The sequence below is a fragment of the Amblyraja radiata genome, chromosome 5 (genome assembly GCF_010909765.2).
Source record: "Amblyraja radiata isolate CabotCenter1 chromosome 5, sAmbRad1.1.pri, whole genome shotgun sequence".
NCBI lineage: Eukaryota > Metazoa > Chordata > Chondrichthyes > Rajiformes > Rajidae > Amblyraja > Amblyraja radiata.
In genome coordinates, this window is record NC_045960.1 from 72,003,222 (window position 1) to 72,026,910 (window position 23,689).

The 23,689-nt window shown below is 45.1% G+C and overlaps 1 protein-coding gene across 1 annotated transcript; it reads left to right on the forward strand.

Moving 5' to 3' along the window:
- Nucleotides 1-6,339: 6,339 nt before the first annotated feature.
- On the forward strand, nt 6,340-21,230 carry dusp23 (dual specificity phosphatase 23). The gene is made up of 3 exons (XM_033021533.1): nt 6,340-6,498; nt 9,311-9,585; nt 20,514-21,230. The coding sequence occupies exons 2-3, from the start codon at nt 9,319-9,321 to the stop codon at nt 20,697-20,699; spliced, it is 453 nt and encodes a 150-aa protein (XP_032877424.1). The 5' UTR covers nt 6,340-6,498; nt 9,311-9,318; the 3' UTR covers nt 20,700-21,230.
- The last annotated feature ends 2,459 nt before the right edge of the window (nt 21,231-23,689 follow it).

Below are 23,689 nucleotides of genomic sequence, written 5' to 3' on the forward strand. Positions count from 1 at the left end.
GTCCCACTTTGAAGCGTGGAGGGGTATGGAGTTGTGCGCGACATCGTATGGGACATTTTTGTAGTGAACAAAATCTTCACGTGCCAACGGCCTGTCACGGAACTGATGGCCAAAGTGGAAGAGGCCCAAGACCCTGGCACGACGCAACGTCTCACCTTCAACAGCTGCAGAAGCAGGCAAACGATCGCCGATCTCGGCCTGGGGCTCACGGCTGTTGCGGTCCGGATCCGGCCCCACTTCTACTCCCAGAGCGGGGCCAAGAAAATTGAAGATAGACACAAACTGCAGGAGTAATTCAGCGGGACCGGCAACATCTCTGGAGAGAAGTAATGGTGATGTTTCGGGTCAAGACCCTTCTTTTCAGACTGAAGAAGAGTCTCGACACAAGACGTCACCCATTCCTTCTCACCAGAGATGCTGCCAGTCCCGTTGAGTTGCTCCAGCTTTGTGTCCATCTTCAAATGACGTCACGCGCTCCAGACGGCTGTGCGTACTCATGGAATCGCACCCGACCTTCGCGGGACCGTCTCGGCTCAACACGACCACGAGGTTGCGCAATTTGCGTGCCAAGGACATGTAAGTGGGACGGCCCTTTAGTGGACCAAGCACAAGCATTTAGTAAAATGGTTCCCTGGTGTGCGATTGATGTACAGAAAGTCACATTGGAAACACCATATGCAGTAAAATAGTCTTCACTTCTATCTACCTATCATTTGCCAAGCTTTGGCCTGCCATCACCCTCTACCAGTTTTCTCCCATTACAATCGGACTGAAGAAGGATCTTGACCCAAAACATCGCATATTCATGTCCTTCAAAAACACTGCCTGACTCGCTGAGTTATTCCAGCACTTTGTGCCTTTTTTTGCAACCACCGTCTGTAGTTCCTCATGTCTGCATCTTTGTAAGTGGAAATATGGAAGGTATTAAGGTCGTAAGGTCGAAGATAGACACAAAAAGCTGGAGTAACTCAGTGGGACAGGCAGCATGTCAGGAGAGAAGGAATGGTTGATGTTTCGGGTCGTGAACTTTAAATACTCCCTGTTTTATGCAAGTTTACCAATACCAATGGGGTTATACAGGAGATAATCTAGGGAGAGATGTGAAGATCTTTCAAGAATGGGCAGAAACTTATTCTAAGACATTTTGATGAATGAGGTATATTGCTTGCATTCACCATTCCTGTGTGCTTATTCTGACCTCATTGGCCCAGATAAGTTTGGAGCTCAGCAATGAGAACTTGAGCTTTGGCAAGGTCTCAAATGACATAGCGGGAAGGCAGAATAAACCCTGCCAGCAAAGCTGCTCTGGAAAACTTTGACTTTGTCTCTGACTTTCACATTTTCTCAATTGTCTTAAAAATTTAATTAATCAAAATATTAACTAAATCTTTTTAAAATAGTTACAACCATTAATCAAGAATCTGAAAATAACATTTATGAGAGATTACATTATTCTACTGACTTGCTAATAGTTGAAGCATTTTCTATTTTGGAACATTCGGCAGTTAATTGTTTCTATCAATATAGATGACCCTAGAGACCCGAGTGTGTGGAGAGGTCAGTACGGCGGCCGATGATGGCGAGACAGGCACGTGAAGTAAGGATGTTGCTGCCGAGGGAAGAAACGAAGGTGAAACTGACGTTGGGGGACCGCCATGAGGGGGTTGGTTAGAACAATGGACAATGGGGACCCTGCGTGGTGGACACATGTGGTGGGGGGAGGATGGAATTTGTAAAGGGCCTGTCCCACGGGCAAGCGACCTGCATGCGGCAAGCGCGACCTAAAGGGCCAGGCCCACCAGCATGCGCCTGCATGCGGCAAGCGTGACCTAACATGGTCGCTTGAGCCGTACGGCATGCGGCAAGCGCGACCAAACCAGAAGCGGGAGCCGCGCGGAATACGAGTGAGTGGCACGGCATCGAGTCGGCTGCGGGCTGGCAGGCCGTTGCCGCGCGAAATTTTTAAACACGGTTAGTTTCTCGGAGCCCCGCGCAATGTCGGGACCAGCTCCGCACAACTCCATGTGGCTCCGGCGATCGAAGTGGGACCGGCCCCGCGAGGCCGTACGGCTACAATGTTCGAGCCATGATCACAATGAATGGCGGTGCTGGCTCGAAGGGCCGAATGGCCCCCTCCTGCCCTATTTTCTATGTTTCTATGTTTCAATAGATTTCGAATGTTCAATAGATTCAGGATCAGTTCCGGTGGATTGGAGGATAGCTAATGTTATCCCACTTTTCAAGAAAGGAGCGAGAGAGAAAACGGGGAATTACAGACCAGTTAGCCTGACTTCGGTGGTGAGAAAGATGCTGGAGTCAATTATTAAAGAGGTAATAATGGGGCATTTTGTGAGATTCAAAAATCACAAATGCTCTTGAGACAAATTCAGACAAAGAAGTGTTTTTATTAATTTCATATTCTGCAGAATAGGTGCCTCTCCACTGATGTCCCCTAGAGGCACACCGAGGATCGGGATGTCTTTTATCTTTATACATTTCTTTTCATTATTATCACATTCTCATCTCTCCCCATTGAGCTTCTTCCAATCATAACATAAAGCCCAGATTCCCACGAGAACGTCGTGGAACGCCCACCCAACGTCAAAGGCACCTCCCCTATCATGCATCGCATGTGCATTTAAATTAGGCATCTTGTCATAGTGGGTGTGAGTACATTTTCATGGCATCTCATCAAGCAAGTGCAGTACAGAGTAGCTCATGCCCCTTCCCCCAGTTCCCGTTATGTTCTTGTGTGACTGTGGTTATCTTCTGACTCTCATCCTTGAAATGTCACCATCTGTACTTGCTGCTATTATCTAGAATTTCTCTCTGTTCTTTATATTGTTACTTTCTATTCTACTAGCAGTCTGGCTTCTGCTGACATCTTATTTCTTTCTAAATTATAATTTTCAGAGTTCTAGTATAAATCAACCATGTCTGTTAACTCTTTCCTCACAATTTGGATAGCAGTAAAAGGATTAGTCCAAGTCAACATTGATTTATGAAAGGGAAATCATGCTTGACTGATCTACTGGAATTTTTTGAGGATGTGACAAGTAAAATGGATGAAGGGGTGCCAGTGTATGTAGTGTATCTGGGCTTTCAGAAAGCCTTTGATACGGTCCCGCACGGGAGACTGGTAACTAAAATTAGAGCACATGTTATTGGGGGTAGGGTGTTGACATGGATAGAAAATTGGTTGGCAGACAGGAAGCAAGAGTAGGAGTGAATGGGTCCTTTTCAGAATGGCAGCCAGTGGTGAGTGGAGTGCCACAAGGCTCTGTGTTGGGGCCGCAACTGTTTACCATATATTAATAGAAACATAGAAATTAGGTGCAGGAGTAGGCCATTCAGCCCTTCGAGCCTGCACCGCCATTCAATATGATCATGGCTGATCATCCAACTCAGTATCCCGTACCTGCCTTCTCTCCATACCCCCTGATTCCTTTAGCCACAAGAGCCACATCTAACTCCCTCTTAAAAATTAAATATATGATTTGGAAGAGGGAATTAGGAGCAACACGAGCAAGTTTGCGGATGACACAATGCTGGGTGGCAGTGTGAACTGTGAAGAGGATGTTAGGAGGTTGCAGGGTGACCTGGACAGGTTGAGTGAGTGGGCAGATGCGTGACAGATGCAGTATAATATAGATAAATGTGAGGTTATCCGCTTTGGCGGCAAAAACAAGGGGGCAGATTATTATCTCAATGGGGTTAGGTTAGGTAAGGGGGAGGTACAGTGAGACCTGGGTGTCCTTGTACACCGGTCAATGAAAGTTGGCATGCAGGTACAGCAGGCAGTGAAGAAAGCTAAGGGAATATTGGCCTTCATAACAAGAGGAGTAAAGAGGTTCTTTTGCAGTTGTATAGGGCTCTGGTGAGACCACATCTGGAGTATTGTGTACAGTTTTGGTCTCCTAATTTGAGGAAGGACATCCTTGTGATTGAGGCAGTGCAGCGTAGGTTCACGAAATTGATCCCTGGGATGGCGAGACTGTCATACGAGGAACGATTGAAAAGACTGGTCTTGTATTCACTGCAGTTTAGAAGGATGAGGGGGTTCTTATAGACACATATAACATTATAAAAGGACTGGACAAGCTAGATGCAGGAAAAATGTTCCCAATGTTGGGCAAGTCCAGAACCAGGGGCCACAGTCTTAGAATAAAGGGGAGGTCATTTAAGACTGAGGTGAGAAAAAACGTTTTCACCCAGAGAGTTGTGAATATATGGAATTCCCTGCCACGGAGGGCAGTGGAGGCCAAGGCACTGGATGGATTTAAGAGAGAGTCAAGGGATATGGGGAGAAGGCAGGCATGGGTTATTAATATGGGACGATCAGCAATGATCACAATGAATGGCGGTGCTGGCTCGAAGGGCCGAATGGCCTCCTCCTTCACCTATTTTCTATGTTTCTACCCCCAATACAATGTGCCCTAATTTTGCCCACTAATCTCCTATGTGGGACCTTATCAAATGCTTTCTGAAAGTCCACGTACACTACATCCACTGGCTCTCCCTTGTCCATTTTCCGAGTTACATCTTCAAAAAATTCCAGAAGATTAGTCAAGCATGATTTCCCCTTCGTAAATCCATGCTGACTCGGACCGATCCTGTTATTGCCATCCAAATGTTCAGCTATCTCATATTTTATAATTGACACCAACATCTTCCCCACCACCGATGTCAGGCTAACTGGTCTATAATTCTGTTTTCTCTCTCCCGCCTTTCTTAAAAAGTGGGATAACATTAGCAACCCTCCAATCCACAGGAACTGATCCCGAGTCTATAGAACATTGGAAAATTATCACCAATGCATCCATGATTTTTAGTCCCACTTCCTTAAGTACCCTGGGATGCAGACCATCAGGCCCTGGGGATTTATCAGCCTTCAGTCCCATCAGTCTATCCAACACCATTTCCTGCCTAATGTGGATTTCCTCCTTCATTTCCTCCATCACCCCAGATTCTCTGGCCACTACTATATCAGGAAGATTGTTTGTGTCCTCCTTAGTGAAGACAGATCCAAAGTACCGGTTCAACTCATCTGCCATTTCCTTGTTCTCCATATTAAATTCACCTTTATCAGTCTTCAATGGTCCAACTTTGGTCTTAACTAATTTTTTCCTCTTTACATATCTAAAGAAGCTTTTACTATCCTGCTTTATATTCTTGGCTAGCTTACCTTCGTACCTCATCTTTTCTCCCCGAATTGTCTTTTTTTAGTTATCTCCTGTTGTTCTTTAAACATTACCCAATCCTCTTGCTTCCTGCTCATCTTTGCTATGTTGTACTTCTTCGCTTTAATTTTTATACTGCACTGAATTTGGTGGCCTTGCATCCTGCGTGAAGTGGTATGAAACTGCACTTGAATTTGGTGGCCTTGCACCCTGCTTCAAGTGGTATGAAACTGCACTTGAATTTGGTGGCCTTGCACCCTGCTTGAAGTGGTAGGAAACTGCACCTGAATTTGGTGGCCTTGCACCCTGCTTGAAGTGGTATGAAACTGCACTTGAATTTGGTGGCCTTGCACCCTGCTTGAAATGGTAGGAAAATGAATTTGAATTTGGTGGCCTTGCCCCCTGCTTGAAATGGAATTTCAAGGAATAGCCGTGAGTCAACTGCCAGCCCACCAGATGTGAGTGACCTGCCAGTACATCAGGCTTGAGGGACTGAGCTGCCACCCCAAGAATCCATTTGCCCCACAATGTCCATACTGGCCCTCTGGGGACCAGTCCCTTCAGCACACAACACCCATACCAGCACTCCAGAATGCCCCCCCCTGGCCACCAATCTTGGAATTGGTGGAGAGGTGGAATATTGCCCCCCCCCCCCCATGTGAAGCTGGGACCCGACGGGTCCCACTTAGTCTAGTATATCTATATTACTAAAAGTCTGATCTTGAACGTTTTTGGCCCACTGTGCTGCGATTTCCGAGAGAACGCCGCCACCAATAGCCATCATTTTTGGCCACCTCGCTCAGAGCCCCCCTCCGCCTTCCGGGACCAGAGTGTGGGGAGAGGGGAGAGAGTGTGGGGAGAGAGGGGGGAGAGAGGGGGGAGAAAGAGAGAGGAGGAGAGAGGGGAGAGAGAGAGAGAGGGGAGAGAGAGTGGAGAGAGAGAGGGGAGAGAGAGGGGGGAGAGAGAGAGGGGAGAGAGAGAGAGGGGGAGAGAGAGGGGAGAGAGAGTGGAGAGAGAGAGGGGGGAGAGAGGGGGGGGGAGAGAGAGGGGGGGCGGAGAGAGAGAGGGGAGAGAGTGTGGGGAGAGAGGGGAGAGAGTGTGGGGAGAGAGTGTGGGGAGAGAGGGAGCAGGATAGCAGCGCGGGGGGGGGCGGGGGGGAGGGGGTGACGTAACTGGTGGGAAACTGCGCCTGCGCGTTGACAGTAACTGCTTTAATCCAGAGCGCGTGCGCCTTTCACCGCTATCCCATTGAAAAAAGTTTGCTCAGTGAATTAAATGGTCCAAACTTGGGAGAAATTACTTCCTCGGAGATAACGCGGTAAGTACACGGAGCTGGGAACGCTGTTGCTGTGGTGCAAGCTGACTCGAATCGCGTGATCACGGCTGCAGACTAAGCGGTCCCCCATTAACGTGCCTTAATATAATAACAATGTCATGTGCGGCGTTGGCATTTCTAACGTGGCGCTGCCTACTCTGCACTTGCAGGCAAAGATAGTAATCGCGAGGCCGGTTCCGAAGATGGCGTTAAACATCACCCATGACCGAGTGGACCACCTTGCTCCGCTCTATGACGGCAGTTCTGGGGCTGCCGCTCGGCTGTCAATCAATCAATCAATCATCACCCAGGTACACACAATTGCTGGGGAAACTCAGCGGGTGCAGCAGCATCTATGGAGCGAAGGAAATAGGCGACGTTTCGGGCCGAAACCCTTCTTCAGACGGAGAGAGGGGAGAGAGTGTGGGGAGAGGGGAGAGAGTGTGGAGAGCGGGGAGAGAGGGGGGGAGGGAGAGAGTGAGGGGAGAGAGAGAGGAGGAGGGGGGGGGGGGGTGTGTTTCGGCCCGAAACGTCGCCTATTTCCTTCGCTCCATAGATGCTGCTGCACCCGCTGAGTTTTCCCAGCAATTTTGTGTACCTTCGATATTCCAGCATCTGCAGTTCCCTTTTGAACACCAATCACCACCCAGGGTTGGTCTGAAGCAAAGATACTAGAGAATCTATAATCTTTGGTCTGAAGGGACGTCGACACAAAATGCTGGAGTGACTTAGCGGGACAGGCAGCATCTCTGGAGAGAAGGAATTGGTGGCGTTTTTCAGTCAGAAGAAGGGCCTCGACCATAAACATCACCCATTCCTTCTCTCCAGAGATGTTGCCTGTCCCGCTGAGTTACTCCAGCATTTTGTGTCTCTCTTCGGTTTATGAGTATCAAAAACTTGTAAATAGCGCTTTAATTGTAGTCTTTATATATTTCATGTTTAAATAAAAATGTTTTTGAATATGGGGATCAAGGGGGTGGGTGAAAAAAAAGCTGCTGCTCATTGAGTCAAATGACTTTTGTTCTGTTCGGATTGGACAACATGTGAAAGATGTGTTTACAATTTCGGGGAAATTTCTGTTTCTTGAATATCTTCTGAGATAGTTAACGTAAGCTAGAACTACAGAAAAGTTTGAGGTGACTGGATTGTCTTATTTTACTTGTGACAGTCGTATCTGTGCACTGTAACTTCAGTTTACATGGAGTTGGCTTTTGATTCTGAAAGCGAACCTAATATTAATGATTAAACCAGTAGGTGCCTAGCCAGTAACTTCCATCCGGCACTCAAATACACCTGGACCATTTCTGACACTTCCCTACCATTTCTTGACCTCACTATCTCCATCGCAGGTGATAGACTTCTGACCGACATCCACTATAAACCCACTGACTCCCATGGCTATCTAGACTACTCTTCTTCCCACCCTGCTTCCTGTAAGGACTCCATCCCCTACTCCCAATTCCTCCGTCTACACCGCATCTGCTCTCAGGATGAGGTGTTCCACACCAGAGCATCGGAAATGTCCTAATTCTTCAGGGAACGGGGGTTGCCCTCCCCTACTATAGATGAGGCTCTCACCAGGGTCTCTTCAATACCCCGTAACACTGCTCTCTCTCCCCATCCCCCCACTCGTAACAAAGGCAGAGTTCCCCTAGTCCTCACCTTTCATCCCACTAGCCGTTACATACAACAAATAGTCTTCCGTCATTTTAGCTGCCTCCAACGTGACTCCACCACTCGCCACATCTTCCCATCTCCCCCCCCCCTGTCTGCTTTCCGCAAAGACCGCTCCCTTCGTAACTCCCTGGTCAATTCTTCCCTTCCCTCCTGCACCACCCCCTCCCCGGACACTTTACCTTGCAACTGCAAGAGATGCTACACTTGTCCCTTTACCTCCCCCCTCGACTCCATTCAAGGACCCAAGCTGTCGTTCCAGGTGCGACAGGTTCACCTGCATCTCCTCCAACCTCATCTATTGCATCCGCTGCTCTAGATGTCAGCTGATCTACATCGGTGAGCCCAAACGCATTATCCGACCTGATCTCCCGGTGGCTCCGCACTTCAACTCCCCCTCCCATTCCGAAGATGACCTTTCTGTCCTGGGCCTCCTCCATGGCCAGAGTGAGCACCACCGGAAATTGGAGGAGCAGCACCTCATATTCCGCTTGGGCAGTTTGCACCCTAGCGGCATAAACATTGACCTCCAATTTCCGATAGCCCTTGCTTTCTCCTCCCCTTTTCAGCTCTCCCTCAGCCTCTCGGGCTCCTCCTCTTCCTTTCTCCTTTCTTCTCCCCCCCCCACCCTACATCAGTCTGAAGAAGGGTTTCGTCCCGAAACGTTGCCTATTTGCTTCGCTGCATAGATGCTGCTGCACCCGCTGAGTTTCTCCAGCACCTTTGTCTACCTAATAATAAACATTATAATTTAAACATGTGAAGAACCCTGGGTTGTAATCTGCCCAAGCTAAATTAGGGATAATGGGAAGTGTTTATAATTATTTGAACATACATTTGATACTTACTGGATGGGTATCTTTATTGCAGAACACTTTGCTACATTGGCACCAAATAATGCTAACATATGGCTACTTTTTTAGCTAATTGTACCATTAACAAGCATTTTTTTTGTCTATTTAATTTATATGATATAATGTGTGTGTGTTTCAATGGATGTAATGTACCATTTTGGGGAAATACTCCAACTTTAATGAAACAACCCCATTAAACCCAGTAGATATTTGAAAGTACATTTAACTCTGTTCTTAATCGGTGGTGTAATTGCAATTTATATAATATCGAATGTTGTTTTAAACAGGTGGAAACATGACATCTGCACCGCATAATTTTTCCTGGATTGTCCCAACTAAATTGGCTGGAATGGCCTTGCCACATTTACCTATCCATTATCAGTATTTGAGCGAAAATGGCATTCAACATCTAGTTACACTTTGCGAAAGTATGCCACCATACCATGATACCTGCCCAGCAGTGAAAATTCACCATATCAAGATCCGTGACTTTTGCGCACCTTCTTTTGAACAAATCAAAAGATTTATTTCAATTGTTGAAGAAGCCAATGCAAAGGGTGAAGTAAGTATTAAATGACTTGTATAAATTGCATAGATATGTGATATTTTTCATTGAAAATTGTTTTAAAAATACTTATGCACATGATGCATTTTTACCAAAACGAACACAATTTGAATCGTCTCTTATTTTAAAAGTACTCAATCTAGTAGCATCCTGAGGGAAAAACAGTTATGGGCCTGTCCCACTGAGGCGACTTTTTAGTTGACTGCAGGAGACTATGCAGTCGCCACATGTTTGCGAGTGGTTGCTGGGGAGTCGCCTTCGTGGTCGTGAGGAGTTTCCGCATTCTGGGTAATAGTCGAAGCCTCATTATGGTCGCCGTGAATTTTTCAACATGTTGAAAAATTAGCGACAACTAGAATGAAGCCGCCATGGAGAGTAGCGAGAATTCTCGAGCCGTAGGTTGGTTGCCAGGAGATTCTAGTGGGTTTCCAGGTGGTCGGAGGTTCTCGTAGGTTGTAGCCGGTGCTGACCGGTGAATTTCATTGGCTCATTGGGGAAAAAAAAGTTAAGCAGTAGTTTTCAGAACCAAGGATAACCGACCGGTAATGTTAAATGTCTGCCGAGCTTCAGAGCCGTGTATCTCTTGCTTCTTAAAAGTTGTCTCCACTCCTTCTCCCCTCTGCCCCCTCTTTTAAAGGAATTACCGTACACTGTGCTTTAGCCGTCTTTTCACAGCGTCAACCTTCCTGTTCATCGTGGTGGGTGTCTGTTTCACCTTGGCTTTGCACCGTGTGAATTTTTTAGACAACGCTCCCCGGCATGCCCTGTCCCCCGCCTGCATAACGGCTGGTGAAGGAAGCGATGTGACAGTCTGACAGTCGCAGTTCCAGTTGCCGGTTTTTCAGGCGACCGGCAACTTGACTGTTCAGTTCAGTGATCCATTTTCCTGCGTTCGAATGAAAGACCCAGCCCAGAGTCGGAGATGTCACCAAACGGAAAGCGAGACTCTGATCCCGGCGGAGGAGAAGGGCCAGTGACCAGCGCCTGCTGTGAGTCCCCATCGCACCGCCAATTCCAGCAACTACTCCTCTGGTCTCCCTCCCCCTGATGCCCCCTCTCCCCCATGGCTCTTCCCCCGTCTTTTCTCCGAGCTCACTCCCCCCTCCCCACGGTCAACCCAGGTCTGTACTACTGTAGCGGCTGCCTCCTCCCCGGAGACCGGGGAGACACTTAAACATCTGTAAATCATTGCTTAAATGTTAGTCAGTTAGTTTGGAGGGCTTTTATGTGAAGGGGGGGGGGGGGTGAAGGGGGAAACTTTAATTCTTAGTCCCCTACCTGGTCGGAGAGGCGGGGAGCGGGCAATGCCTTACCGGGTCGCCGTGCAGTAAGCTCCGGAGCGCTGTGGCCGCCGACTCCCAACATCGCGGAGCTGGGGCTGCGGGCGTCCGGCCGTGGGCGGCGCCGGTTGTTGCTCCAACCCCGGCAACTCTACCCCTGGCTGCGCGGCGCTCCAAATCCAGCGCGGCCCACGGCCCGCGGCCGGATACCCGCAGCCCCAGCTCCGCGATGTTGTGTGTCGGCGGTCATAGCGCTCCGGAGCTTACCGCACGGCGACCCGGTAAGGCATTGCCCGCTCCCCGCTGGTATCCCAGCGCTGCGACGCCGCCGACTCCCAACATCGCGGAGCTGGGGCTGCGGGCGTCCAGCGCTGGATTTGGAGTGCCGCGCAGCCAGGGGTAGAGTTGCCAGGGTCGGAGCTCCAACCGGCACCGCCCGCGGCCGGACGCTCGCAGCCCCCAGCTCCGCGATGTTGGGAGTCGGCGGCCACAGCGCTCCGGAGGTTACTGCACGGCGACCCGGTAAGGCATTGCCCGCTCCCCGCCTCTCCGACCAGGTAGGGGACTAAGAATTAAAGTTTCCCCCTTCACCCCCCCCACCACATAAAATCCCTCCAAACTAACTGACTAACATTTAAGCAATGATTTACAATGATTCCCCGGTCTCCGGGGAGGAGGCAGCCGCTCCAAACTTTTCAAGCCGCCAGCGCTACCTACCTAATCGACGCTAAAAATCTTCCATTCGGAAATCCGAAAAATTCCGAAATCCGAGAACTGTCTGGTCCCAAGGCTTTCGGATGAAAGGTTGTGCACCTGTAGTACCTAAAGATTATGGATTTTCATTGTTCATATCCCTGGTTGTGATGGGGGTTCCACCAAGCAATAAACAATAAGTTTATCCCCAGAGTTCCAATGAATAAGATATGGTGGCAGGAGAGAATCTCTTCAATGTCCCTTCCTCGAAATTGGTTAAAGCTCCCCCAAGAAATGTGGAGACCTGAAATAGGAATGGAGATTAATGAGGAACTTAGTTGCACACTGTCACAGGTCTTTTCAGCGATGAATTGCAGAGCCCATTAGCTTACAGAACTAGGACCCATTCATTAAAGTCAGAGGAATCTGATTTCAGATGCAGAGGTGTAGTACGTATTTGTGTTTGGCCCAGTCAAATGATGTTAATTTCACCCAATTGCAAAAAAATGTCTTCTGTTTAATGGTTCATGTGGTTTTTACACCAACATTCTTGTTTATCTATTAGAAATATAACTATATTAACTAATTAACAATAAGATTAAGAAAAAAATAAAATCTTAATTTACAGAATAAGACACTTTTTATTGTTACTGATCTTCACTCATGCAGGTATTTCCAATACTAATCTCCAATTACTCAAATTCTTGATTGTTTGGTGTAATGCATCTTTTCATTTTACTTCTTCATTGACATCTGATCTCCCTCCCTATTAACATTAGCAACATCTAGCTCTTTGTTGCTACCTCTCCTCTCTGAAGTAGCAGTGGAAAGAAAACTCAGCAAATTAAGGAGGATTCATAATGGGAGAAACAGATATAACATTTCAGCTATTTAATGTTTTGTGCACTGTTAGAAATTTTCCAACAAAGACTATTACAAAAACGGAGGTAGAAACTGAACGAACTTTATTGTGAGAGAGAGAGTCACACAGAGTCCAAGTGTCTGTGGGAGTCCTCTCTGAGCTAATGCTGAAAACCATCTCTTTTATACATTGATTTAGACAAAAAAGCATCCAGACAAATGGTAATGAACAAAGACACTCAGAATTCAAAGGAAATAACATTTAGCTGTGGAAAGTTACATCGGAGCAAGATTAGCCGTTCTGCAAGTTCTGTGACTCTTAATCTCCGAGACCTGTCAATTACTTGTGCCCTAGGCAGCTTCGGTAAACAATCTTGTGCAGACACAGATAGAATACACAAGGAAATAGTTACATTTTTCCATCATGCACTCTCTCAAACAAGAAAATTTAGATAATTTGTGTGATGCAGCAATTGATGGGAGGGGGAAAAATGAACAAAATAAGTCTTTCATTGGTGGAACGCAGGTGAAATTAAATTATTTGAGGGAGTGCAGCGTCGGTTTACAAGGTTAACTCCCGGGATGGAGGGACTGTCATATGTTGAAAGAATGGAGCGGCTGGGCTTGTATACTCTGGAGTTTGGAAGGATGAGATTGAAACATATAAGATTGTTAAGGGTTTGGACACGCTAGAGGCAGGAAACATGTTCCCGATGTTGGGGGAGTCCAGAACCAGGGGCCACAGTGTAAGAATAAGGGGTAAACCATTTAGAACGGAGACGAGGAAACACTTTTTCTCACAGAGAGTTGTGAGTCTGTGGAATTCTCTGCCTCAGAGGATGGTGGAGGCCGGTTCTCTGGACACTTTCAAGAGAGAGCTAGATAGGGCTCTTAAAGATAGCAGAGTCAGGCAATAGGGGGAGAAAGCAGGAACGGGTTACTGATTAGGGATGATCAGCCATGATCACATTGAATGGCGGTGCTGGCTCAAAGGGCAGAATAGCCTACTCCCGCACCTATTGTCTATTGTCTAAAAGGTTGACTTTGGGTCATAAAGGAACTAAAGATAGATTTAGAAAAGGTGTATATAGCCTGTTTTTTGCAAATATCAGCAAAAAAAAATTGCCAAACACCTGGAATAAATTCACCCATGACGGTCCAATGATTTTATAATTAGTGAATAAATTAATCTCTCCATTACACACAAGACCTGTAACCTGCAGGCAATGGGCATTTCGTGGGAGCGTCCTGCACTGACTAACAATCAATTGAAACCAATTAAAAAGATAGATCAGGAGCACTGAATTTTTTTAATATTGTGTTATTCTTGGTCACTTATATGTCTGAAACACCTGAGAATACTTTGCTCACATCAATAATCAAGTATCATTAATAACAGCATTTGATTGTGCTGATTTCTGGGAGATTCCATGACTTGGCTTGCACAGAAATATAGAATTTATTTTCATAAAACCACGTGCGTATGGGAGCATTTCTACAATTGCATCCATGGTGAAAAGCCCACTATTTATTTTCTAAAGTGTTTTGTTTAGTTTAGTTTAGAGATATACTGCGGTAACAGGCCCTTTGGCCCACCGAGTCCACACCGACCAGCAATCCCTGGACACTAACATTATCCTACAAATATACTAGGGACAATCTACATTTATACCATGCCAATTAGCCTACAAACCTGTAGAGTGGGAGGAAAACGAAGATCTCGGAGAAAACCCATGTGGTCACGGGGAGAACATACAAACTCCAAGGAGAGAGCACCCTTAGTCGGGGTTCTCTCTTCATTTGCTCCCTTAATTAAATGTTTCTTTGAAAATCCAGGCAGAGTGCTGTTTGTAGAGAACAGCTGTAGTGTCAAAATATAGATGGAGACAATTGAGATAAAAGCAGACAATGCAGGAAAGAAAATGCTGGAAAGATGTAGATGATCCTGCTGCGTACGTGCAGAGAAAAAAAAGATAATATTGTAAGTGAATAGCCTTCATAAGGAGTTAATTTAAAATGTTACAGTTGTACAAGTCCTTCTTGGGTTACAATTAACATATGGAACCCCCCTTACAAATTAAAGTTTGGGAGACCATTGCTAAGTTTGGTGATAGATTTGCTGGCTGCTGTGCGACTGCTGGCTTCTTCTGTTGGTTGGGATGGACCACAGCCCCCCCCCCCCCCCCCCCCCCCCCCCCCCCGGCTGGTGGTTGCTCTTCCCGTGCTGCATGCTTTCCTGTCACAGCATTTTAGTAAACCTCCTCTGCACCCTCTCCAAAGCTTCCACATCCTGTAATGGGGCAGCCAGAACTGCATGCAATACTCCAAATGTGGCCAAACCAAAGTTCTATTGAATGAAAACATGACTTCCTGACTCTCATATTCAATGCCCCTAACAATGAAGGCAGGTATGACATGTGCCTTCTTCACCACCCTATTTACTTGTGCTGCCACCTTTAGTGTCTATGAACTTGGACTCCCAGATCCCTCTGCACATCAATGTTGTTAAGGGTTTTGTCATTAGTGGCATATTCTCTTTTTGCATTCAACCTCCCAAAGTACAACACCTCACCCTTGCTTGTATACCAAAGTACAAAGTACACCTCACCCTTTTAGTCTCAGTAATAATTTAAGTCATATCCTTTAGAGCCTCATATTCCAGTAACTTGATAAATCTGTAATGTCTTTTATTCCACATGTCACATATCCATTAATAATATTTTCCAAATTGACATTCCGGTGGCGTTGCGAGTCGGCTGCCTCGCCTGCAGCGGGTTCGTTTTTCACCCTTTTTTATTTTTAGTGTGTTAAAAGTTTAGTTCTGGAGGCCTTTTAGTCTTTTTATATGGGGGGGAAACCGCTTTTTCCAGTCCCTAGCTGGGCGGGGATGCATCCTTCCTCCGAGCCGCATCTTCGCACCCTCCTCACGGCCTACTACCTGGATTGGCGCGGTCTTTCCTGCCGGAGACCGGCCAGAGCTTCGAGCTGCAGCTTCAGCGGCGGGGCAGCACTGAGGTACCATCGCGGAGCAGGGCGATGCCTTACCCGTGTGGAGCTCCGGAGTGCTGGGACTGCCGACTTTAACATCGTGGAGCTGTGGTTGGCGGAGGTTCCAGCCGCAGCGGCCGAGATCGCCAGTGTTGGAGCTCCGACCAGCGTGGCCTGTGGACTTCGGGAGCCGCGGTCTCCGGTAGCAAGCGGGCTTTTCGGAACTCCAAGCCGCTGAGAGCGTTCTGTTTTGGGGTAAGGTGGAACTGTACAAAAGGGACGGATTGCATTTTAACAGGTGTGGGACCAGCATTCTGGCAGGCAGGTTTGCCACTGCTACACGGGTGGTTTTAAACTGAATAAGGGGAGTGGGGTGTCGATTGGGATAGTGGAGGATGGAGTTAAAGGGAAAGGGTTTCTTAAATGTGTGAGCGTAGAAACAGAGGGGTGTAAAATGAGGGTAGAAGCAATAGGTAGCAAGGTGAAAAGTAAAAGTGGCAGGCCGGAAAATCCAGGGCAAAAATCAAAAAGGGCCACTTTTCAGCATAATAGTATAAGGGGTAAGAGTGTTGTAAAAACAAGCCTGAAGGCTTTGTGCCTCAATGCAAGGAGCATTTGTAATAAGGTGGATGAGTTGAATGTGCAGATAGCTATTAATGACTATGATATAGTTGGGATCACGGAGACATGGCTCCAGGGTGACCAAGGCTGGGAGCTGAACATCCAGGGATATTCAATATTCAGGAGGGATAGACAGAAAGGGAAAGGAGGTGGGATAGCGTTGCTGGTTAGAGAGCAGATTAACGCAATAGAAAGGAAGGACATTAGCTTTGAGGATGTGGAATCGATATGGGTAGAGCTGCGAAACACTGAGGGGCAGAAAACGCTAGTGGGAGTTGTGTACAGGCCACCTAACAGTAGTAGTGGAGTTGGGGATGGCATCAAACAGGAAATTAGAAATGCGTGCAACAAAGGTAAAACAGTTATAATGGGTGACTTCAATCTACATATAGATTGGGTGAATCAAATTGGCAAGGGTGCTGAGGAAGAGAATTTCTTGGAATGTATGCGGGATAGTTTTCTAAACCAACATGTAGAGGAACCAACGAGAGAGCAGGCTATTCTAGACTGGGTATTGAGTAATGAGGAAGGGTTAAGCAGTCTTGTTGTGCGTGGCCCCTTGGGCAAGAGTGACCATAATATGGTTGAGTTGTTCATTAGGATGGAGAGTGACATCGTTAATTCAGAAACAAGGGTCCTGAACTTAAAGAAAGGTAACTTTGAGGGTATGAGACATGAATTGGCCAAGATAGACTGATGATTGATTCTTAATGGGTTGACGGTGGATATGCAATGGAAGGCATTTAAAGACTGCATGGATGAACTACAACAATTGTTCATCCCAGTTTGGCAAAAAAATAAATCAGGGAAGGTAGTGCGTCCGTGGATAACAAGGGAAATCAGGGATAGTATCAAAACAAAAGATGAAGCGTACAAATTAGCCAGAAAAAGCAGCCTACCAGAGGACTGGGAGAAATTCAGATACCAGCAGAGGAGGACAAAGGGCTTAATTAGGAAAGGGAAAATAAATTATGAAAGAAAACTGGCAGGGAACATAAAAACTGACTGCAAAAGCTTTTATAGATACGTGAAGAGAAAAAGATTAGTTAAAACAAATGTAGGTCCCTTGCAGTCAGAAACGGGTGAATTGAACATGGGGAACAAGGACATGGCAGACCAATTGAATAACTGCTTTGGTTCTGTCTTCACTAAGGAAGACATAAATAATCTGCCGGAAATAGCAGGGGACCGGGGGTCAAATGAGATGGAGGAACTGAGTGAAATCCAGGTTAGCCGGGAAGTGGTGTTAGGTAAATTGAATGGATTAAAGGCCGATAAATCCCCAGGGCCAGATAGGCTGCATCCCAGAGTACTTAAGAGGAAGTAGCCCCAGAAATAGTGGATGCATTAGTGATAATTTTTCAAAACTCTTTAGATTCTGGAGTAGTTCCTGAGGATTGGAGGGTAGCTAATGTAACACCACTTTTTAAAAAGGGAGGGAGAGAGAAAACGGGGAATTACAGACCAGTTAGTCTAACGTCGGTAGTGGGGAAACTGCTGGAATCAGTTATTAAAGATGGGATAGCAGCACATTTGGAAAGTGGTGAAATCATTGGACAAAGTCAGCATGGATTTATGAAGGGTAAATCATGTCTGACGAATCTTATAGAATTTTTCGAGGATGTAACTAGTAGAGTGGATAAGGGAGAACCAGTGGATGTGTTATATCTGGACTTTCAGAAGGCTTTCGACAAGGTCCCACATAAGAGATTAGTATACAAATTTAAAGCACACGGTATTGGGGGTTCAGTATTGATGTGGATAGAGAACTGGCTGGCAGACAGGAAGCAAAGTGTAGGAGTAAACGGGTCCTTTTCACAATGGCAGGCAGTGACTAGTGGGGTACCGCAAGGCTCAGTTCTGGGACCCCAGCTATTTACGATATATATTAATGATTTGGACGAGGGAATTGAATGCAACATCTCCAAGTTTGCTGATGACACGAAGCTGGGGGGCAGTGTTAGCTGTGAGGAGGATGCTAGGAGGCTGCAAGGTGACTTGGATAGGCTGGGTGAGTGGGCAAATGCATGGCAGATGCAGTATAATGTGGATAAATGTGAGGTTATCCACTTTGGTGACGAAAACAGGAAAGTAGATTATTATCTGAATGGTGGCCGATTAGGAAAAGGGGAGATGCAACGAGACCTGGGTGTCATGGTACACCAGTCATTAAAAGTAAGCATGCAGGTGCAGCAGGCAGTGAAGAAGGCGAATGGTATGTTAGCATTCATAGCAAAATGATTTGAGTATAGGAGCAGGGAGGTTCTACTGCAGTTGTACAGGGTCTTGGGGAGACCACACCTGGGGTATTGCGTACAGTTTTGGTCTCCTAATCTGAGGAAAGACATTCTTGCCATAGAGGGAGTACAGAGAAGGTTCACCAGACTGATTCCTAGGATGTCAGGACTTTCATATGAAGAAAGACTGGATAGACTCGGTTTGTACTCGCTAGAATTTAGAAGATTGAGGGGGGATCTTATAGAAACTTACAAAATTCTTAAGGGGTTGGACAGGCTAGATGCAGGAAGATTGTTCCCGATGTTGGGGAAGTCCAGAACAAGGGGTCACAGTTTAAGGATAAGGGGGAAATCTTTTAGGACCGAGATGAGGAAAACTTTTTTCACACAGAGTGGTGAATCTCTGGAATTCTCCCCCGCAGAAGGTAGTTGAGGCCAGTTCATTGGCTATATTTAAGAGGGAGTTAGATGTGGCCCTTGTGGCTAAAGGGATCAGGGGGTATGGAGAGAAGGCAGGTACAGGATACTGAGTTGGATGATCAGCCATGATCATATTGAATGGCGGTGCAGGCTCGAAGGGCCGAATGGCCTACTCCTGCACCTATTTTCTATGTTTCTATGTTGTGTTTGTTTTATTTGTGTGCTGCAATGGCAACTCAAATTTCACTACACCAATTGGTGTATGTGACAATAAACGTCCCCTGTCCTTGGTAAAGTGCGAATCAGTTATCAGTGATAAGGTCTTTTTTTAATCTTCTGGTTCCTGTCTTGAAAGGACATATTAAATGTAAACCTAGATTGTAGAGGAAAAGGGTTTCTTGGGAGCCTCTTAATCTGTTGTAAACACTCTGGAAAGGGTTGAAAGAATGTGGCAGCTGAGAATGGACTAGCTAATTAAATAATTGTATCTGATATTTTATTTTCTGATTTGAAATTAAATACAACACCAGTCTCTGGAGTAATTTTTGCTTGCTGAAGACAAAATTATTGCAGTTGTAAAGCTAATATTCTCGGCCCTGCAATGGTAATACTTGGCAAATAAATGATGTTGCTCCTAATGGGCAATAATAGCCAAACTTACGGAATTAGTACTCCTCTTCTAAACGATGCCGATGCACTGCAGAAATTAGTGCAGATCTCACTCAAACTACTTCTTAGCAGTAACAAAGATCAGTCATTCAGTTAAGTTCTATAGAAGGGCAGACATATTGAAACTAACTATGTTTTCGTTTAGTGGATGAATACATGTGGGTGTATATGCCATAAAACAATTCATGTTCTTAAAATGGGAAGCAGTAAAAATCCATTTAAATGAATCATAACATTGTGAATTGTTGGCAATAATTCTGGCTCATGGATAAGATCATTCAGAAACCAACCCTTTTGTTTGCAGTCTTCAATAATATATATAGTTTACAAAGGAAACAAATGAAAATTTAATGAGTTTAGGGCGTCACAGTGGCGCAGCAGTAGAACTGCTGCCTTACAGCGCCAGAGATCTGTGTTCGATTCTGATTACAGCTGTTGTCTGTACGGAGCTTGTAGGTTCTCCCCATGACCACATGGGTTTTCTCCGAGATCTTTGTTTTCCACCCAGATTCCAAAGGCATTCGGGTTTGTAGGATAATTGGATTTGTGTGAATGTAAAATTGTCCCCAGTGCGTGTAGGGTAGTGTTATTGTGTGGGGATCGCTGGTTGGTGTGGGCCGATGGGCCTGTTTCCATGCTGTATCTCTAAACTAGACCAAAGTTGGTCTCTGACTGACTACTGTATTTTTTTGTATGTTGTATTGAGTAATCAGCAAGCAGGTACTGGAAAAAGACGCAAATGTTGGAGTAACTCAATGGGTCATGCAGCATCTCTGGAGGACATGAATAGAGGACTCTGGAGGCCAACTTAATGTAGACACAAGCGATTGAAGATGCCGGTTTATAAAAATAAACACAAACTGCTGGAGTAACGCAGCTGATCTTTGTCTACCCATCAGCTAATTAAACCCCTCTCATTTGTATCCACTTATTACTTGCCTGGCTTTGTCCTGCACCCACCTCTCTTCCAATTTCTTCGAATAATAAAATAATTTGTCCAGCAGTGCAAATGTTAATAACATGTGTTATTTATTTGAAGAAAGTAGAACAGGAAGTCTGTTCCTGTACTTTGAGTTTCATCATATTCTACGAATTTGTGTCAGTGGGTGGAGAGGGGGAAGTACACAGCTAACCGATTCATTTTATTTGCTTCTAGGGAGTTGGAGTCCATTGTCATCATGGTTTTGGGAGAACTGGAACAATGCTTGCCTGTTATCTTGTAAAAAGCAGGAACATAACTGGCGTTGATGCAATTGAAGAAATACGAAGAATTCGGCATGGTTCAATAGAAACCCGCGAACAAGAAGAAATAATTGTACAATTTCACTATCATATAAAATAAGAATTTCTCATTACCAGCTAATTATTTTTCTCTCTCTGTCAACCTAGTTATTTTAAAGCATGGAAATCTTCAACCCAAGAATCTGCTACAGCTTGGACATTTCTAGGATGCTTGATTACCTTTATCTATATAGAGTATCGGGGTTTCTTTATTAGTTTCCTGTTGAGTTTCTCGGCAAAAATTACTTATTTTTGTGCTATATGCGAATAATCTGATACATTGACTGGCTGCTTAATTTTTACGTTAGAATTTTCTGCGCATTTGTAATTTGGCATTCTAACCTCTGATGATATTTGTTGCTTCCGTGCAGTTATAAGAATAAAGGCGTTCTATGATTATGACAATGTATACATTAAATCTCTGTAAATGTTTTGGTGGTCCAGCAGTTGATTAAGCAAGCAGGGATAGTTAGCTTCCAAAGGAGATAATTAAATATACTTTGCTGAACTCTGAATATTTTAAATGGATTATTTTTTTGTATATTTCTCTTTGTAGAATTTACAGGGTAAATTAAAGAATAACAACATTTCACTCTTTGCCATCATTACTTCATGCAGCTTCAGGCAGTAGAGTTGCTGCCTTACAGCGCCAGAGATCCGGGTTCAATCCTGATTATAGGTGCTGTCTGTACGGTGTTTGTATGTTCTCCCCGTAACCTGCGTGGGTTTTCTCCAGGATCTCCGGTTCCTCCCACACTCCCAAGACATACTGTTTTGTAGGCTAATTGGCTTGGCATAATTGTAAATTGTCCCTAGTGTGTAGGATAGCGTTACTGTGCAAGTATCGCTGGACGGCATGGAGTCAGTGGGCTGAAGGGCCTGTTTATCACTAAACTAAACTAACAAACTAAACTAAGCAGACAGCCACTCTCACATATTGGTACATTCAGAGCTTAATTTTGAATGCTGAAGTTGCTCTCAGTCATGTATCCAAGGAATTACCCAACATTAAATAAAATCATTAATCTGCTATCAATTTAGACTTTTTGCAAGTTAGTCTTAATAATCTAAAAATATTGTGCATCGTAAAATACACTAAAAAAACTTTGTATTTAGCTACTGAAGCCTAAATGAGATTTTACCAGTGCATTAAATTATAATTGCCTCATTTAAAAAAATAGTTCTGATGAAGTGCAAAGTTTCATGTGATTGTGTCCCCACAAGCTTTTGCTACAGCAGAGCCCAAGTGAACTCTTCCTCTGGAGTTTGCCAGCTGGCAAAGGTTCCAAATGTTCATTATGTTACCTCCTACTTCTGGTGATTAAAATTTCACAATCAGTAACTTGGGACTACATAAAAATAAAAATGTTAAAATTGAAAAAATTCTAACCTATGCTGGAACACTAACGTATTTTGATATGTTCCAGTGATTGGTAATTTTAACATAATTTATAATCTTATGTTTAGATTCATCCTTATTAATAGTGTTTCCAGTTCTCCTGTTTGAGATTTTAATGTGATCAGCTTGATAATTTTCAAACCGTTGAGTGCCAAAGATTAGAAACGGACACTTTTTCAACATGGAGAGCATGAAATGCTTGTGGGGAATTATTCACCCCATCATTACTTGGAATTGCTGCCATCTCAACCATGCTCTTCAAAATAGTTCTTGTGATTGCATCAGGTTGAATATGTTGGACTCCTGTGTGTGAAAGGTAAATTGAATGCCAATTCCCAGTGAATGTTTAGGTTTTTTTTAAATCCCATCCACACGAGTCTGCTTTTGGTGATTAAAATACCCACCCTGACTATGCCTAACCATATTTTCTTTCTGAGTTCTTGATTTTGATATCTGGTTTAAAAAAGCAACATTTTTGGCTATATTTAGTAATATTTTTCTCTGCTACAATGATTCATCAATATTAAGAGCATTGGTATTGGTTTATTATTGCCACATATACTGAGGAACATTGAAAATCTTTTGTGTTGTAGCCAATTAGACCATACTGTACACAAGTACAATCTTGCCACGTACGAGTACCTCAGGCCATGCAAAGAGAAAATTACCAGAGTGCAGAACATAGTTTACAGTATTGTAGCGTTACAGTTCTTGAGGAAAAGATACAATGCCCACAATGAGGTAAGTTGGAAGATTGGGTTATACCCCAGTTTATGGGAGAACTGTTCAGTAGTCTGATGAAGGAATAAGTTTTTCCTGAGTTTAGTGGTAAAGCTTTTTTATGTTCTCCCTGACAGGAGGTGGGAGAAGAGGCAATGGTTAGGGTGCAAAAAGGTCCTTGATTATATTGGTTATTTACCCGAGGTGGCGTGAAGGTGGAGTTGATGATGGGAAATCTGGTCTGTGAGATAGTCTGGGCTACATCCAGAACTGCAATTTCTTGCAGTCAAGGGCAGATCTGTTCTCAAAGCAAGCTGTGATGCAATCTGACAGTATGCTTTCTATGGTGCATTTGTAGAATTTGGGAAGAGATGTCAGAAACATGCTAAAGTTCCTTAGTCTCCTGAGGATGTAGAGCTTTCCTACCTTTCCTATCCATAGAATAGTCTAAATCTATATTATCACTAGACTAAGTGGGACCCGTTGGGTCCCAGCATCACACAGGAGGGCTGGTCCCCCAACGCAATATTCCACCTCTCCACCAATTCTAATATTGGTGGCCAGTTGGGGGGTGGGGCTTTCTGGAGCGCTAGTATGGATGTTGTGGGCTGAAGGGACTGGTTTCCAGAGGGCTAGTATGCAAATTGTTCGCCAAATGGATTCTTGGGCTGGCGTCTCAGTCAATCAAGCCTGTTGTGCTGGCAACTCACTCACTCACGGCTGGTGGGCTGGTAGTTGACGCACGGCTAATCCTTGAAATTCTATTTCAAGCAGGGTATAAGGCCACCAAATTCAAGTGCAGTTTCTTACCACTTCTAGCAGGGTGCAAGGCCACCAAATTCAAGTGCAGTTTCATACCATTTGAAGTAGGGTGCAAAGCCACTAAAGACAGCGAGTCGTGACCTCTCCCTCCTCGATCTTGCAGAGACTGA

What these genes read in the sequence shown, in the direction of transcription:
- dusp23 (XM_033021533.1), top strand. Translation starts at nt 9,319, where the DNA reads ATGACATCTGCACCGCATAATTTTTCCTGGATTGTCCCAACTAAATTG. An exon ending in AAGCCAATGCAAAGGGTGAA is followed by an intron (nt 9,586 to 20,513) that starts GTAAGTATTAAA and finishes ATTTGCTTCTAG; the next exon opens with GGAGTTGGAGTCCATTGTCA.